A 17,525-nucleotide genomic window follows, 5' to 3' on the forward strand; every position below is an offset into this window, starting at 1 on the left:
GTAGCACTTTTAATTTCCTTCAAGAACTTTTCCTTTTCATTCACAGCTTGGCTAACTGTTTGGCGCAAGAGGTCTAGCTTTCGGCCTGTCTCGGCTTAAGGCGTTGCCTTCCTCACTAAGCTTAATCATCTCTAGCTTTTGATTTCAAGTGAGAGACGTGCGACTCTTCCTTTCACTTGAACTCTTAGAGGCCACTGTAGGGTTATTAGTTGGCCTAATTTCAATATTGCTGTGTCTCAGGGGATAGGGAGGCCTGAGGAAAGGGAGAGAGACGGGGCGTTGGGTTGGGGGGGCGGGGTGGAAGATGTGGGGGGCAGGGAATGTCTGGCTGGTAGAGCAGTCAGAGCACATACAGCATTTATTAAGTTCACCGTCTTATATGGGCATGGTTTGAGCCTCCCCAAAACAATTACAAGAGTAACATCAGGGGCTTCCCTGGTGGTGCAGTGGTTGGGAGTCTGCCTGCCAATGCAGGGGATGCGGGTTTGAGCCCTGGTCTGGGAGGATCCCATATGCCGCGGAGCAGCTGGGCCCGTGGGCCACAACTACTGAGCCTGCGCTCCGCAACGGGAGGGGCCGCGGCGGTGAGAGGCCCGCGCACTGCGGTGGGGAGTGGCCCCCGCTCGCCGCAGCTGGGGAGGGCCCTCGCACAGAAACGAAGACCCAACACAGCCAAAAATAAATAAATAAATAAATTAAGAAAAAAAAAAAAAAAAAGAGTAACATCAATGATCACTGATCACAGATCACCATAACAAATATAATAATAATGAAAAAGTTTGAAATATTGTGAGAATGACCAAAATGTGACACAGAGACACGAAATGAGAGAGTGCCCTTGGAAAAATGGCATGGCAGACTTGCTCCAAGCAGGGATGCCATAAAACTTTCAATTTGTAGAAAACACAGTATCTGCAAAGTGCAATAAAGTGAGCGCAATAAAATGAGGTATGCCTGTACTTCCCTCAAGAGGTAATCTGTGTAGGTCAAATGCAATAATGTTTTAATGTGTTTTAGCTCAGTGCCTGACCTATAAAAATTACTCAGGAAATAATTATTGCTATTATCAGAAGATTTGAACTAACTGGAATATAAGATCAGGGAATTTATGCCAATCAAATCACTGAGAAGATATAAGATTCTGGGCAAATTTCTAAATGGATCTAGTTCTCACTCAGCATGTTGCCTCATACACCATGCAGACTGCTTCTACTTTTTTTTTGCCGCACCCCTCGGCTTGCAGGATCTTAGTTCCCTGAGCGAGGATTGAACCGGGGCCCCGGCAGTGAAAGTGCCAAGTCCTAACCACTGGACCGCCAGGGAATTCCCCTCATGTTCTTCTTTTATCCTTTCCTACTTTCCCTCAAAAAGTAGAAGCAGGGAATTCCCTGGTGGAACACAGAGCACCCACTACCTATCTCATGTCTAGTAACTTTCAGGGTGTAGGTGATGTTTGGGAGGCTGGTGGAAGGGGGTTTCTTCCTGTTCCTTAGAGTAGAGACAAGGAAGTTGAAGAGCTGGGATGGATAGGTTATTGCTGACTGATACTTGTATGTTTGGATCTTAACTTTTTTGGTCCAGACTAAACAGAATCTTTGAATAAACCGTTTGAAAATAAGTAAAATAATCACTTTTGAGGCAACCTTATGGAATTCACAAGAATGTTTCTCAGTTCTTACCAGACTTAATGTTCCCGTCATCTCGGCAGATGCCATTCCAACGGGTATATAACGATGCTGAATGAATATTATCACTGGTGTGCTTTACTTCCTCCTGTTTCTGCCGAATCTTCTCCCAGTTTCGGACCAAGAACACATGATGCTTTAATACGAAGTTTCTGTAAGGAAGGAGGAAAGGAGCGCCTTTATTTATCAATTCAATAAGCATTTATTAATGTCTACTCTATGTAAGCCACTGTTATGATGACATAAATGAATACTTATCAGTGAAATCAGCTATTATAAAGAGAATTACATATGGAGAAACATTATTCAGTTTTGAATCTTGATTTATTTCACATAACACAAAACATTTCTCTGTAATATTTACAAATAACTGACAAACACCACCTAAAAGCTGCAACAATTTTGGCAACTGAAGCGGGCTGACTTGAAGGCAGAGCTTTATGGAGTATTTTTACAAATTCTAAAGTAAGTTGCCAAGATGAAGTATAGGCTTAGGATCAGCTATAACAAGGAGAACTGGAGTGGCAGATAAAGGCATAGATATTTAAGATGGATATGCACTGGGCAAACCATGTTAGGTACAGTACCACCACATGGATCTCTAAAGTTAAATGAGTTATATGTAACTTGATTAACCCTACACAATTTTGATGATTCCATAATTTGATTTTCACCCTAGCACACATATAAACAGATGTGACCTTGAATAAGTCTCAAACTATGTGCCTCAGTAAATGGAGATTAGACTGATTTTATAGTTCCTGACTTTGGCTGCACATTGAGATCACTTGGGGAGCTTTATAAACTACTGATACCTGGGTTCCACCTCTGAAAATTCTGATGTGAGTGTTTTGGAGTGTGGCCTGGGCATCAGGAGTTTTAAAAAGCTCCCTAAGCCACTATGGAGCCGAAGTAGAGAACCACTGGACTTCTCTGTTTTACTGAAGTTTAAAATATCTATGATTCAAAGTGAAATAGAATGAAAGGGGCTAAAATTTAGGAAAGTTATAAATAAGGATGAACTTTCTAAGATATTGGAGTATGTAGTTAGGGGAGATGTAGGAAATGTCCCAAGACAATTTGAAAAATAGGACATACATATTTACTTCTCTTCTGACACGGACAAATATTATCTCAATATAGGGAAAAGCAAAGATGACCATTAAAGATCCTTTTTATTGCTCTGTTAATTTATCAATAAAACAGGGATTCTTAACCTTTTCCGTGGCATTCATTCCTTTGGCAGTTTGGTGAAGCCCATGTAACCCTCCTCTGAACAATGTTAATTAAAAGTGTTTAAAATTTTAAGTAACTTTAGGGACTTCCCTGGTGGTGCAGTGGTTAAGAATCCTCCTGCCAATGCAGGGGACACGGGTTTGAGCCCTGGTCTGGGAAGATCCCACATGCCGTGGAGCAACTAAGCCCGTGTGCCACAACTACTGAGCCTGTGCTCTAGAGCCCGCGAGCCACAACTACTGAGCCTGTGTGCCACAACTACTGAAGCCCGTGCACCTAGAGCCCATGCACTACAACAAAGAGTAGCCCCCACTCGCTGCAACCAGAGAAAGCCTGCATGCAGCAACAAAGACCCAGTGCAGCCAAAAATAAATAAATAAATATATAAATAAATACATAAATGAATGTTAAGTAACTTTTAGTACACAGGATTAAAAGGAAACTGAATAAACTGAAATACACTTTTCAGAATATTAAACAAAAACCCTGAAATTGTGATATAGAGATGACATTAATTTTTAACACATGACAAGATCTAGTGCTGGGTTTAACAACCATAGTAATTTTAAGATGGAAGTGAGTGTAAATGATATTTAGAGATAACTGTAATACCTATAACGTGATATGAAAGTGTAAATACTGGTGACAAACTCATGGAAACTGCAACTACTATACACACACACATATACAGATCTTTTTCTTTTGCTTACAGTCACATTTGAAGGAAATGCTAAATTTCAGTTAGAAATTAGGGAAAAAATACTTTTTCCCCCCACCCAAGTTCACCCCTGAATCCTTGTTTAAAGCCTTCCTGCACAAAAGAAACGTCTCAACTATATAGATGTTTAATGATTTTTAAACTGTCAAGCAAGTCACATAATTTAAAGAGTTTAGGTAAGCAAATCTCCTTTTTACCTCTCCCGATTGGACATTGGCTTCATTTGTAATTGGGGGGTCAATCTTGTTGGAGTGTTGATGTTTTCACTGGGTTCCTCAGAGAGGTGGCCTCTCTATAAAACAGACGGACCAGATTGCAGGAAAAACAAGATAAATCATAAATCACCTCAAAGAATATTAAAACAACTCTAAAAATGCCACCCTTTGGTATTTCCCTTATTTCAATAATTGCCTCTAAGTAGCTATTTGGGGAAAACCATGAGATTATTATTCACCCTTTTCTTCAGCTTGTGCTTAGACTTCCTCTTCTCTTTTGACCGTCCAGACTTTTTATGTGTGGTCACTGGCTGGCTACTTTTGTTGCTGGTGAGTCCATTCATGCGTTGACTCTTGCCTCCAATGATTCCTCGACATTTCTCAAAGCCGCACTTACACAGTTGCTTTGAAGGGAAAGAAAATAATGCTTTTAGCCTGCAGTCTCATTTAAAAGTTTAAATAGAATGCCTGAGCATCTGGACACCTAACAATAAGTTTGAGTCAAGAAATTTTCATATAGAGGAACATAACTGATTGAGAATAAAATAAATATAAATGGGTTTCTACTGTAGTAGAAAGGAAAGATTAAATTTTGGGAAAACTTCACCAGAAAAATTAAGAACTGACTGGAGACAAAAGATGATTGAGCAGTCTCTTCTACACAGTTCTGAAAGAATAACTGTGACCTATGTATCCTAGATAAGTGGAGTAAAGAGTGAAAAACTGTCTTCTCCAATGTACTTCTCAGTGGCTACAAATCAGTAATGTTCACCGAAGGCCCATGTTATACAGAGCACTGTGACAAAGGTCATACGCTCTTTTGAATTTATCATTCTTACCTGTTTTTCAACATTGAAGGAATGAAAGTTGTAATCATAAGTGAGTTCAGTACCAGCTGGCATATCTTTAAGAGCATATAGTCCAATCCGGTATACTCCATTAACAGACCTATAGAGAAAGGAATGAGTTAAAGGCAGAGATTCATAATACCATGCCCAAAACCCAGAAAAGTTGGTATACTGATTTCAAATTTGCCTTTGTTTCTGTATCCAATTACTCAAGTCTCCTGGCCAATCACTCCATCTTTAATCTCTCTTTTCTTCTATCTAGCCTATACAATACTGACAGACTAACAGTCTTAAATCAGTTTTCTGGAAAACATGTTTTATGTTGTCAAAGGTCTTAACTTTTCCAGCTTGGTATTCAAAGTCCTTCTAACACATGGCTTTAGTCTACTTACTAAACACATTTAAATTATTTTCTATGGGCTACCTATAAAAATCTTCTAGTTCCTACTAATCTCCATCTTTCTAACCTATACATGAGGGTCTCTTTTGTTCTATTTTACCTATGTTATTAATGAGCGTTCATGTACTGTTTGTTCTAGATGCTTTATATAATAACATATAATTACAGCTAACATTTATTGAGTGCTTGTTTTTTTTTCATATTCCTTTCCATTATAGTTTATTACAGGATATTGAATATAGTCTCTGGTGCTATACAGTAGGACATTGTTGTTTATCTATTTTATATATAGTAGTTTTTATCTGCTAATTCTCAAATCCTAATTTATCCTTCCCCCACCCCCTTTCCCCTTTGGAAACCATAAGTTTTTCTATGTCTGAGTCTGTTTCTGTTTTGTAAATAAGTTCATTTGTACATTTTAGATTCCACATATAAGTGATATCATATGGTATTTGTCTTTCTCTTTCTGACTTACTTCACTTAGTATGATAATCTCTAGGACCATCCATGTTGCTGCAAATGGCATTATTTCATTCTTTTTTATGTCTGAGTAGTGTATATATATACATCACATATTCTTTATCCATTCATCTCTTGATGGACACTTAGGTGGCTTCCATGTCTTGGCTACTATAAATAATGCTGTTATGAACATTAAGGTGCATGCATCTTTGAATTAGTGTTTTTTCCAGATGTATGCCCAGGAGTGGGATTGCCAGATCACATCTAGTTTTTTAAGGAACCTCCATACCGTTTTCCACAGTGGCTGCATCAATTTACATTCCTACCAACAGTGTAAGAGGGTTCCCCTTTCGCCACACCCTCTCTAGCATTTGTTATTGGTAGACTTTTTAATGATGGCCATTCTGACCGGTGTGAGGTGATACCTTGTTGTAGTTTTGATTTGCATTTCTCTAATAATTAGCAATGTTGAGCATCTTTTCATATGCCTATTGGCCATCTGTATGTCTTCTTTGGAGAAATGTCTATTTAGGTCTTCTGCCCATTTTTTGATTGGGTTGTTTGTTTTTTTGTTACTGAGTTGTATGAGCTGTGTGTATATTTCGGAAACAAAGCCCTTGTTGGTTGCATCGTTTGCAAATATTTTCTCCCAATCTGTAGTTTGTCTTTTCATTTTGTTTATGGTTTCCTTTGTTGTGCAAAAGCTTGTAAGTCTGATTAGGTCCCATTTGTTTATTTTTGCTTTCATTTCTATTGCCTTGAAAGAATGACCTAAGAAAACATTGCTACAATTTATGTCAGAGGATGTTTTGCCCACATTCTCTTTGAGGAGTTTTATGGTGTCATGTCTTATATTTGTCTTTCAGAGTGCTTGTTATATTAGTTATAACTTACTTAGTCCTCCTAACAACTATTTAAAAAGGTAGTATTATAACCCCCATTTTCTAAATGAAGAAGCTGATGAACAGTGAATGTAAGAAATTTGCCCTAACAACTGGGGGAATCAAGTTTCAAATTAAGGCAGGCTGGCTTCAAAGTCTTAATTAACCACTGTGCCACAATCATAACAGGTTATCTCCTTAATTCTCAAAACAACCTTATGAGATAGGTATTATAATCCCTGTTTATACATGAGGTATTTGTGTATTACAGAGTTTGTTCACAGTCATATAGCAATTAAGTTGCATTAAAAATCAGGGGATTAAGGACTTCCCTGGTGGCACAGTGGTTGAGAATCTGCCTGCCAATTCGGGGACACGGGTTCAAGCCCTGGTCCGGGAAGACCTCACATGCTACGGAGCAACTAAGCCCGTGTGCCACAACTACTGAGCCTCTGCACTAGAGCCCATGAGCCACAACTACTGAAGCCCACGCACCTACAGCCCGTCCTCCGCAACAAGAGAAGCCACTGCAATGAGAAGCCTGCACACCTCAACGAAGAGTAGCCCCCACTTGCCGCAACTAGAGAAAGCCTGCACACAGTAACGAAGACCCAAGACAGCCAAAAAAAAAAAAGATATATATACCTCTATGTTCATAGCAGCACTATTAACAATGGCCAAGACATGGAAACAACCTAAATGTCCACTGACAGATGAATGGATAAAGAAGATGTGGTACATATATGCAATGGAATACTACTCAGCCATAAAAAAGAATGAAATAATGCCATTTGCAGCAATGTGGATGCAACTAGAGATTATCATACTAAGTGAAGTAAGTCAGAAAGAGAAAGACAAATACCATATGATATCACTTATATGTGGAATCTAAAATATGACACAAATGAACCTATCTAAGAAACAGAGTCAGGGACACAGAGAATAGACTGATGGTTGCCAAGGGGGAAGGGACTGGAAGAGGGTTGGATTGGGAGTTTGGGACTAGGAGATGCAAACTGGTATATATAGAATGGATAAACAATGAGGTCCTACTGTACAGCACAGGGAACTATATTCAATACCCTGTCATAAACCATAACAAAAGAATATGAAGAAGAATGTATATATAACTGAGTCACTTTGCTGTACAGCAGTGTATCGGTAATTAAACTATCCTTCAGTAAAAAATACATAAAAAAATACTCTCCCATTTTTCCATCTAGAAAGGTGATTGTTTCAATGGTGATATTCAGGTCTAAAATTCATCTTAGATTAATTTGTGTGTGTGGATTGACGTAGGAGCCTACTGACTCAGCACCACTTATTAAAAAACCATCCTTTCCTAATTTTTTAAAAAAATATTTATTTATTTATTTGGCTGTGTCGGGTCTTAGTTGCAGCAGGTCGGATCTTTGTTGCTGCATGTGGGAACTTTCATTGCAGCACACGGGCTTCTCTCTAGTTGTGGCACATGGGCTCCAGAGTGCGAGGGCTCAGTAGTTGTGGCGCACTGGCTCAGTAATTGCAGCATGTGGGCTCTCTAGTTGTGGTGCACAGGCTCCCGAGTGCACGGGCTCAGCAGTTGTGGTACATGGGCTTAGGTGCCCTTGCAGCATGTGGGATCTTAGTTCCCCGACCAGGGATCGAACCCATGTCCCCTGCATTGGAAGGCGGGTTCTTAACCACTGAACCACCAGGGAAGTCCCCATCCTTTCCTCACTGATTCACAGTGAAACCTTAGTCATAAAATCAGGTGACAGTACATTTATGGGTCTTTGCCCGGACTCTCTATTCTATTCCACCTAGCCCAAGCAAATACTTACTGTTTTAATTAGTGTATCTTTACAGTAAGTCTTGAAATTGGTAGTTTAAGTCCTTAAATTTTGTTCTTCAGGATTATCTTACCTTTTTTAGGTCTTTTGCAATTAGATATATGTTTCAGAATCAGCCAATTTCCATAAAAATTGGATTTTGATTGGATTTGAATTTATAGATCAAGTTGGTAAGATGTGACATATAAAAAATATTGAGATTTCTAACCCATAAATATGGCATATTTCTCCATTAATTGTCCTTTTTCCCAATAATGTTTGGTGGTTTTCAGTATAGAGGTCTACAAACTTTCATTAAATCTATTCCTAGGTGACTAATGTTTCATGAAGTGAAACAGAAGTGGTGATAGTGGACAGCCTTATAGAAAGTTGTTCATACTATTCTATTTTTCTTTAACTATGTTAAAACACATGTAACAAAGTTTATAATCTTAACCATTAAAAAATGTACAGTTTAGTGGTATTAAGAACATCCACACTGGACTTCCCCGGTGGGCCAGTGGTCAAGATTCTGTGCTTCCATTGTAGGGGGTGTGCGTTCAATCCCTGGTCGGGAAACTAAGATCCCACATGCCGCGTGTGGTATGGCAAAAAAAAAAAAAAAAAAGGGAACATCCACATTGTTGTGTAGTTATCTCCACCATACAATCCCATAACTCTTTTCATCTTGTAAAACTGAAACTCTATACCTATTAAACAGTAACTCCCAACCCCTCCTCCCTTCAGCCCCGTACAACCACCATTCTACTGTCTCTATGATTTTGACTACTCGTAAGTATCTCATATAAGTGGAATCATACAGTAGTATGCTTCATTTTGTGACTGGATTATTTCACTTAGCATAATGTCCTCAAGGTCCATCCATGTTGTAGCACACTGCAAAACTTCTTTTTAAAGGCTGAACAATAATTCCGTTGTATGTAAAAACCACATTTTCCTTATCCCTTCATCTATTATGGACACCTGGGTTGCCTCCATATTTTAGCTACTATGAATAATGTTAATAAAATATGGGGGTGCAGGGCTTCCCTGGTGGCGCAGTGGTTGAGAATCCGCCTGCCAATGCAGGGGACACGGGTTCAAACCCTGGTCTGGGAAGATCCCACATGCCACAGAGCAACTAGGCCCATGAGCCACAACTACTGAGCCTGCGTGTCTGGAGCCTGTGCTCTGCAACAAGAGAGGCCGCGATAGTGAGAGGCCCGCGCACCGCGATGAAGAGTGGCCCCCGCTTGCCACAATTAGAGAAAGCCCTCGCTTGCCACAATTAGAGAAAGCCCTCGCACAGAAACGAAGACCCAACACAGCTATAGATAAATAAATAAAAACAAATACTTAAAAAAAAAAAAAGTAAAGTCTATTAATTAAAAAAAAAAAAAGTATGGGGGTGCAGAGACTACCCTGGTAGTCCAGTGGGTAAGACTCTGCACTCCCAATGCAGGGGGCGCAGGTTCAATCACTGGTCAGGGAACTAGATCCCATGTGCATGCTGCAACTAAGATCCCGCATGCTGCAACTAAATATGCCACAACGAAGATCCCACATGCTGCAACTAAGACCTGGTGTAGCCTAAATAAATAAATAAATAAATAAATAAATAAATATTTCTTTTTAAAAAAGGAGTCCCCTGGTGGTCCAGTGGTTGAGAGTCTGCCTTCCAATGCAGGGGACGCAGGTATGATCCCTGGTCAGGAAACTAAGACCCCCACATGTCACAGGGCGACTAAGCCCATGCGCCACAACTGAAGAGCCTGCGTGCTGCAACTACAGAGCCACGCACTCTGGAGCCCGTGTGCCGCAGCTAGAGAGAAGCTTGTGCGCCACAATGAAGAGCCCGCGTGCCGCAACAAAAGATCCCATGTGCTGCAACTAAGACCGACGCAGCCAAAAATAAATAAAAATTAAAATATGGGGATGCAAATATCTCTTTGAGAACCTGCATTCAATTCTTTTGGGTATATACTCAGAAGTTGAATTGCTGGATCATAGGGTAATTTTATTTTTAACTTTTTGAGGAACCTCCTTACCCTTTTCCACTGTGGCTATACCATTTTTAGATTCCCAAGAGAGCACAAGGGTTCCTATTTCTCCACATCTTCGTCAACACTTACTGTTCTCTGTTATTTTCACAGTAGCCATTCTGAGGGTGTGAAGTGGTATCTCATAGTTTTGATTTGCATTTCCTTAATGATTAGTGACGTTGAGCACCTTTTTATTTGCTTATTGGCCATTTGTACAATCTTTGGAGAAATGTATATTCAAGTCCTTTGTCCATTCTGAATTGGGCTTTTTGTTGTTGAGTTCCAGGGCTTCTCTATATACTCTGCATATTAATACCTTATAAGATATATGACTTGCAAATATTTTCTCCCATTCTGTGGGTTGCCTTTTTATTCTGGGAATAGTGTCTTCTTTTTTTTAAAAATAAATTTATTTACTTATTTATTTATGGCTGTGTTGGGTCTTTGTTGCTGCGTGCGGGCTTTTCTCTAGTTGGGGTGAGCGGGGGCTACTCTTCATTGCGGTGAGTGGGCTTCTCATTGCAGTGGCTTCTCTTGTTGCAGAGCATGGGCTCTAGGCACACGGGCTTCAGTAGTTGTGGCACACGGGTTCAGTAGTTGTGGCTTGCGGGCTCTAGAGCACAGGCTCAGTAGTTGTTGTGCACAGGCTTAGCTGCTCCACGGCATGTGGGATCTTCCCGGACCAGGGCTCGAACCCATGTCTCCTGCACTGGCAGGCGGATTCTTAACCACTGCGCCACCAGGGAAGCCCAGAATAGTGTCTTTTGATTTAAAATTTTTTATGAAGTCCGATTTGTCTATTTTTTCTTTGGTTACCTGTGCCTTTGGTGTCATATCCAAGAAATTACTGCGAAGTCCACTGCTGTGAAACGTTTGTTCTATGTTTTCTTCTTCAACTTTTATTGGTTTAGGTCTTACATTTAGGTCCTTGACTGGTTTGAATTAATTTTTGTATACGGTGTTTGGTAATGGACCAACTTCATACTTTTGCATGTGGATATTCAGTTTTCCTAGCACCATTTGCTGAAAAGACTATATCCCTTTTCCATTGAATGGTGTTGGCACACTTGTAAAAAAATCATTTGACCAAATATGTGAAGGTTTATTTCAAGGTTCTCTACTCTATTTCATGGGTCTATGTGCCTGTCTTTATGCCTATACCATACTGCTTTGATTACTATAACTTTGTAGTAAGTTTTGAAATAAAAAAGTATGAGTCCTCCAGTTTTGTTCTTCTTTAGGATTGCTTTGGTTATTTGGGGTGGGGGGGTCCCTTGAGATTCTATATGAATTTTAAGATGGGTTTTCTATTTCCGAAAAAAAAAAAAAAGAAGTCTTTGGGATTTTGATAGGGATTGCATTGAATCTGTAGATCACTTTGGGCAATACTGACATTTTAGCAATATTAAATCTTCTAATCTATGAACATGGGATGTGTTACCATTCATTTATATCTTTAATTTCTTTTAGCAATGTTTTATAGCTTTCATTGTACAATTCTTTCACCTCATTGATTAAGTTAATTCCTAAGTACTTCATTCTTTTTCATGATACTGCAAATGGAACTGGTTTTGTAATTTCCTTTTCAGATTGCCCACTGTACATAGAAACGCAACTGCAAGAGACCATACAATATACAAATAGAGAAAATTTTATTCTTCTTTTCCAATTTGGATGCCTTTTATATCTCTTTCTTGTCTAATTTTTCTGGCTAGAACTTCCAATATTATTTTGAATAGAAGCGAGGAAAGTGGGCATCCTAGTCTTGTTCCTGATCATAGAGGAAAAGCTTTCAGTCTTTCACCACTGAGTATTATGTTTGCTGTGGGTTTTCATATATGGCTTTTATTATGTTCATGTAGTCCTTCTATTCCTATTTTGAGTACTTTAAAAAAAATTATTTATTTCATTTATGTTTATTTTTGGCTGTGTTGGGTCTTTGTTGCGGTGCATGGGCTTTCTCTAGTTGCGGTGAATGGGGGTTACTCTTCGTTGTGGCGTGTAGGCTTCTCATTGTGGTGGCTTCTTTTGTTGTGGAGCACGAGCTCTAGGCACACGGGCTTCAGTAGTTGTGGAGCGTGGGCTCTAGAGCGCAGGCTCAGTAGTTGTGGCACACGCACTTAGTTGCTCTGCGGCATGTGCAATCTTCCTGGACCAGGGCTCGATCCCGTGTCCCCTGAACTGGCAGGTGGATTCTTAACCACTGTGCCACCAGGGAAGCCCTTGTTGAGTACATTTATCATAAAAGGGTGTTGAATTTTGTCAAATGCTTTTTCTGCATCAATTGAGATGACCATGTGATTTCTTTTCCCCTTCATTTTATTGATGTAGTGTATCACACTGATCAATTTCCATATGCTGAACCATCTTTGCCTTCCAGGATTAAATCCCACCTGGTCATTGTGCATAATCCTTTTAATATGCTGTTGAATTCTGTTTGCTAGTATTTTGTTAGGACTTTTGCATCAATGTTCATAAGAGGTATTGGTATCTAGTTTTCTTGTAGGGTCTTCACCAAGCTTTGGTATCAGGGTTATGCTGGCTTCATACAGTGAGTAAGGAGGTGTTTCCTTCTCTTCAATTTTTTGGAAAAGTATGAGATGGGTTGGTATTAATTTGGTAGAATTCACCAGTAAAACCATCAAGTCAAGGGCTTTTCTTTGTTGGGAGATTCTGATTACTGATTCAATATCCTTACTAGTTATAGGTCTATTCAGAGTTTTTATTTCTTCATGATTTAGTCTTAGTAGGTTTTGTGTTTCTATAAATTTGTCCATTTCAACAAGATTATCCAATTTTTTGGTGTACATCTGTTCACAGTACTCTCTTATAATCTTTTTCATTTCTGCAGAATTGGTAGTAATGTCCCCACTTTCATTTCATTTGTTTTTTTAAAAAAAAATTTATTTCTTTGGCCACTCTGTGTCTTAGTTGCAGCACGTGGGATCTTTCAGTTGTGGCATGCGGGATCCAGTTCCCCGACCAGGGATAGAACCCGGGCCCTCTGCACTGGGAGCACGGAGTCTTACCCACTGCACCACCAGGGAAGTCCCTCATTTCATTTCTGAGTTTAGTAATTTGGGTGCTTTTTTCTTTGTCCATCTAGTTTAAAAAAAAAATTCTTTCTTGTTTATTTTTTTGGTTGCGTTGGGTCTTAGTTGCAGCACACATGGTCTTCGTTGTGGCACATGGGAGCTTAGTTCCCCAACCCTCATCTCCTGCATTGGAAGGTGGATTCTTTTCTTTTTTAATTAATTAATTAATTAATTTTTGGCTGCGCTGGGTCTTCGTTGCTGTGCGCGGGCTTTCTCTAGTTGCGGTGAATGGGAGCTACTCTTCGTTGCAGTGCACAGGCTTCAGTAGTTGTGGTGCATGGGCTTAGCTGCTCCGTGGCATGTGGGATCTTCCCAGACCAGGGCTCGAACCTGTGTCCCCTGCATTGGCAGGTGGATTCTTAACCACTGCACCACCAGGGAAGTTCCAAGGTTTGTTGATTATGCTTATCTTTTTGAAGAACCAACTTTTGGTTTCACTGATTTTCTCTATTGTTTTTCTATTCTCTATTTCATTTACCTCTGCTCTATATTATTTCCTTCCTTTTGTTAACTTTAGGTGTAGTTTGTTCTTTTTCTAGGTCATTAAGTTGTAAAGTTAGGTTGCTGATTTGAGCTCTTTCTTGATTTTTAATGTAAGCATTTATAGCTATTAATTTCCTACTTAGCACTGCTACTGCTGCATTCCATAAGTTTTGGTATGTTGTGTTATCATTTTCATTCATATCTAAGTATTTTCTAATTTCCTTTGTGACTTCTTTTCTGACCAACTGGTTGTTTTAAAAGTGTGTGAATTTCCAGTTTCGTAAAATTTCCAGTTTCCTTTATGTTACTGATTTCCAACTTCATCCACTGTGGACAGAAAAGATACTTCCTATGATATCTGGCTTTTAAAATCTATTGAGACTTAATTTGTGCCTAACATATGGTCTACCCTGGAAAATGTCCCATGTGCACTTGAGAAGAATGTAAATGCTGTTGTTGTTGGGTGGAGTATTCTGTAATATCTTTTAGATCTAGTTGGTTTATTGTGCTAAGTCCTCTGTTCCTTACTTATCATCTTTCTGTTTGTTGTATTCATTACTGAGTGGGGTACTGAAGTCTCCAATTATTATTGCAGAATTGTTTATTTCTCCCTTCAATTCTGTCAGTTTTTGCTACATATATTTTGAGGTTCTGTCATTATGTGTGTAAATGCTTACGGTTTTTGTATCTTCTTGCCGAATCTTTCTAAAAAACACATGTCCTTCTTCGTCTCTTGTAACCTTTTTGGGTTTAAAGTCTATTTTAGCCATTCCTGCTCTCTTTTGGTTACTATTTACATGGAATATCTTTTCCCATCCTTTCACTTGCAACCTGTTTGTGTCTTTGGATCTCAACTGAGTCTCTTATACACAGTATATAGTTGGATCATGTGTTTTTAATCTATTCTGCCAATCTTTTTTAAAAATTGAGGTGTAACTGACATAAAATATTATATTAGTTTCAGGTATACATAATGATTCATTATACTTATATATTGCAAAATGGTCACCACAATGAGTCTAGTTAACGTCCATTACCACACATGGTATCAAATTCTTGTGATGAGCTCTTTAAGATTCACTCTCTTGGGCTTCCCTGGTGGCGCAGTGGTTAAGAATCTGCCTGCCAATGCAGGGGACACGGGTACGAGCCCTGGTCCGGGAAGATCCCACATGCCATGGAGCAACAAAGCCCGTGCGCCACAACTACTGAGCCTGTGCTCTAGAGCCCGTGGGCCACAACTACTGAAGCCCACATGCCTAGAGCCCGTGCTCCACAACAAGAGAAGCCACCGCAATGAGAAGCCCACGCACCGCAACGAAGAGTAGCCCCTGCTCGCTGCAACCAGAGAAAAGCCTGTGCGCAGCAACGAAGACCCAACACAGCCAAAAATAAAATAAATAAAATAAAAATAAATAAAATAAAATAAATAAATTTATATATATAAAAAAAAGATTCATTCTCTTAGCAAGTTTCAACTATACAATGTATTATTATTAACTATAGCCACCATGCTGCACATTACGTCCTCATGTCTTATTTTATTTGGACCACCTTCACCCATTTTTCCAAGCCTCCAAACCCCTAACTCTGGCAACCACCAATTTGTATCTAACAGTTGCTGTTATTTTTTTTAAGATTCTGCACATGAGTGAGGTCATGTGGTACTAGTCTTCTTGTTTATCTCATTTAGCATAATGCCCTCAAGGCCCATTCATGTTGTTGCAAATGGCAGTATTTCCTTCATTTTTATGGCTGAATAATATTCCATTGTAGATATACACATTTTCTTTATCCATTCATCCACTGATGGATACTTAGGTTGTTTCCATGTCTTAGCTACTGTAAATAATCATGCAATGAACATGGGAGTACAGATATCTTTTTGAGTTAGTGTTTTCACTTCCTTCAAATAAATACCCAGAAATGGAATTGCTGGACTGTATGGCAGTTCTATTTTTAAATTTCTGAGGAACCTCCAAACAGTTTTTGATAGTGGCTGTACCAATTTACATTCCCACCAACAGTGCACAAGGGTTCCCTTTTTTTCACTTCCTAACACTTCCTACTTCTTGTCTGTTTGATAACAGCCATTCTAATAGGTGTGAGGTGATAGTGGTTTTGACCTGCATTTTCCTGATGATTAGTGACATTAAGCACCTTTTTATGTACCTGTTAGCCACCTGTATGTCTTCTTTAAAAAGATATATATTCAGGGACTTTCCTGATGGCCCAGTGGCTAAGACTCCGCATTCCCAATGCAGGGGCCCAGGTTCGATTCCTGGTCAGGGAGCTAGATCTCACATGCTGCAAGTAAGAGTTTGCCTGCCGCAACTAAAGATCCCACCTGCTGCAACTAAGACCTGGCGTAGCCAAATAAATAAATAAATATTGAATAAAAAAAGATGTATATTCAGATTCTCTGCCTATATTTAATTGGATTTTGTTTTGCGACTGACTTGTATGATTTCCTTATATACTTTGAAGATTAACCCCTTATCAGATCTGCAAATATTTTCTCCCATTCTGTAGGTTGTCTTTTCATTTTGTTTGTGGTTTTCACTGCTGTATAGGAACATTTTAGTTTGACTAGTCTCACTTGTTCATTTCTGCTTTTAGTGCCTTCCTCCTGGTGTTAAAACCAAAAAAATATCATTGCCAAGACTGACGTCAAGGAGCTTACCCTCTGTTTTCTTTTAGGAGTTTTATGGTTTTAGGTCTTACGTTCAAGTCTTTAAAAGTTGATTTCTGTGTATGTTGAAAGATAGTGGTCCAGTTTCATTCTTTTGCATGTGGCTATCCAGTTTACCCACATCCTTTATTGAAGAGACTGCCCTTTCCCCATTGTATATTCTTGGCTCCTCTATAATAAATTGGTCATACATGCATGGGTTTATTTCTGTGCTCTCTATTCTGTTCCATTCATCTATGAATCTGTTTTTCTGACAATATCATACTGTTTAGATTACTACTACAGCTTTGTAATATAGTTTGAAATCAGGAAGTGTGATGTCTTCAACTTTGTTCTTCTTTCTCAAGACTGCTTTGACTATTTGAGGTCTTTTGTGGTTCCACAAAAATTTTAGGATTATTTGTTCTATTTCTGTGAAAAATGCCATTGGAATTTAATTTTTATTGCACTGAATTTGTAGGATGCTTTGGGTAGTATGGACATTTAAACAATATTAACTCTTCAAATCCATGAACACAGAATATCTTTTCATTTATTTGTGACTTCTGTAAGCTCTCTCATCAGTATCTTACAGTTGTCAGTGTACAGGTCTTTCACATCCTTGGTTAAATTTATTCCTAGGTATTTTATTCTTTTTGATGCTATTGCATCCAGGCTTTAAAAAAAGTTTTTGATAGTTCTTAGCGTATGGAAATGCAACTGATTTTTAAAAAATTATGCATTTTATTAACTATTTATTTATATATTTATTTATTTAATTTGGCTGTGCTGGGTCTTAGTTGCGGCATGCGGGATCTTTAGTTGTGGCATGTGGGATCTTTAGTCAGCAGCATACGGGGTCTTTAGTTGCAGCATGTAAACTCAGTTGCGGCATGTGGGATCTAGCTCCCCGACCAGGGACTGAACCCGGGCCCCCTGCATTGGGAACATGGAGTCTTAGCCACTGGACCACCAGGG

The 17,525-nt window shown here is 39.2% G+C and overlaps 1 protein-coding gene across 9 annotated transcripts in view; it reads right to left on the reverse strand.

The window, feature by feature from the left end:
* ASH1L (ASH1 like histone lysine methyltransferase) overlaps positions 1 to 17,525 on the reverse strand; it is a 213,573-nt gene that overhangs the window by 15,696 nt on the left and 180,352 nt on the right. For all 9 annotated transcript variants that reach the window (XR_005017158.1, XM_036831168.1, XM_036831148.1 and 6 more), the window contains 4 exons: positions 4,694 to 4,802; positions 4,094 to 4,258; positions 3,837 to 3,931; positions 1,680 to 1,837 (listed from right to left, as the gene is read on the reverse strand). Coding sequence is in view for 8 of the 9 variants with exons in the window: in XM_036831168.1 (XP_036687063.1) it covers positions 1,680 to 1,837; positions 3,837 to 3,931; positions 4,094 to 4,258; positions 4,694 to 4,802 (527 nt within the window). In the remaining variant the exon portion in view is untranslated. The remainder of the gene's footprint in view (positions 1 to 1,679; positions 1,838 to 3,836; positions 3,932 to 4,093; positions 4,259 to 4,693; positions 4,803 to 17,525) is intronic.

This window comes from Balaenoptera musculus, chromosome 1 (assembly GCF_009873245.2).
Source record: "Balaenoptera musculus isolate JJ_BM4_2016_0621 chromosome 1, mBalMus1.pri.v3, whole genome shotgun sequence".
In the NCBI taxonomy this organism is placed as follows: domain Eukaryota; kingdom Metazoa; phylum Chordata; class Mammalia; order Artiodactyla; family Balaenopteridae; genus Balaenoptera; species Balaenoptera musculus.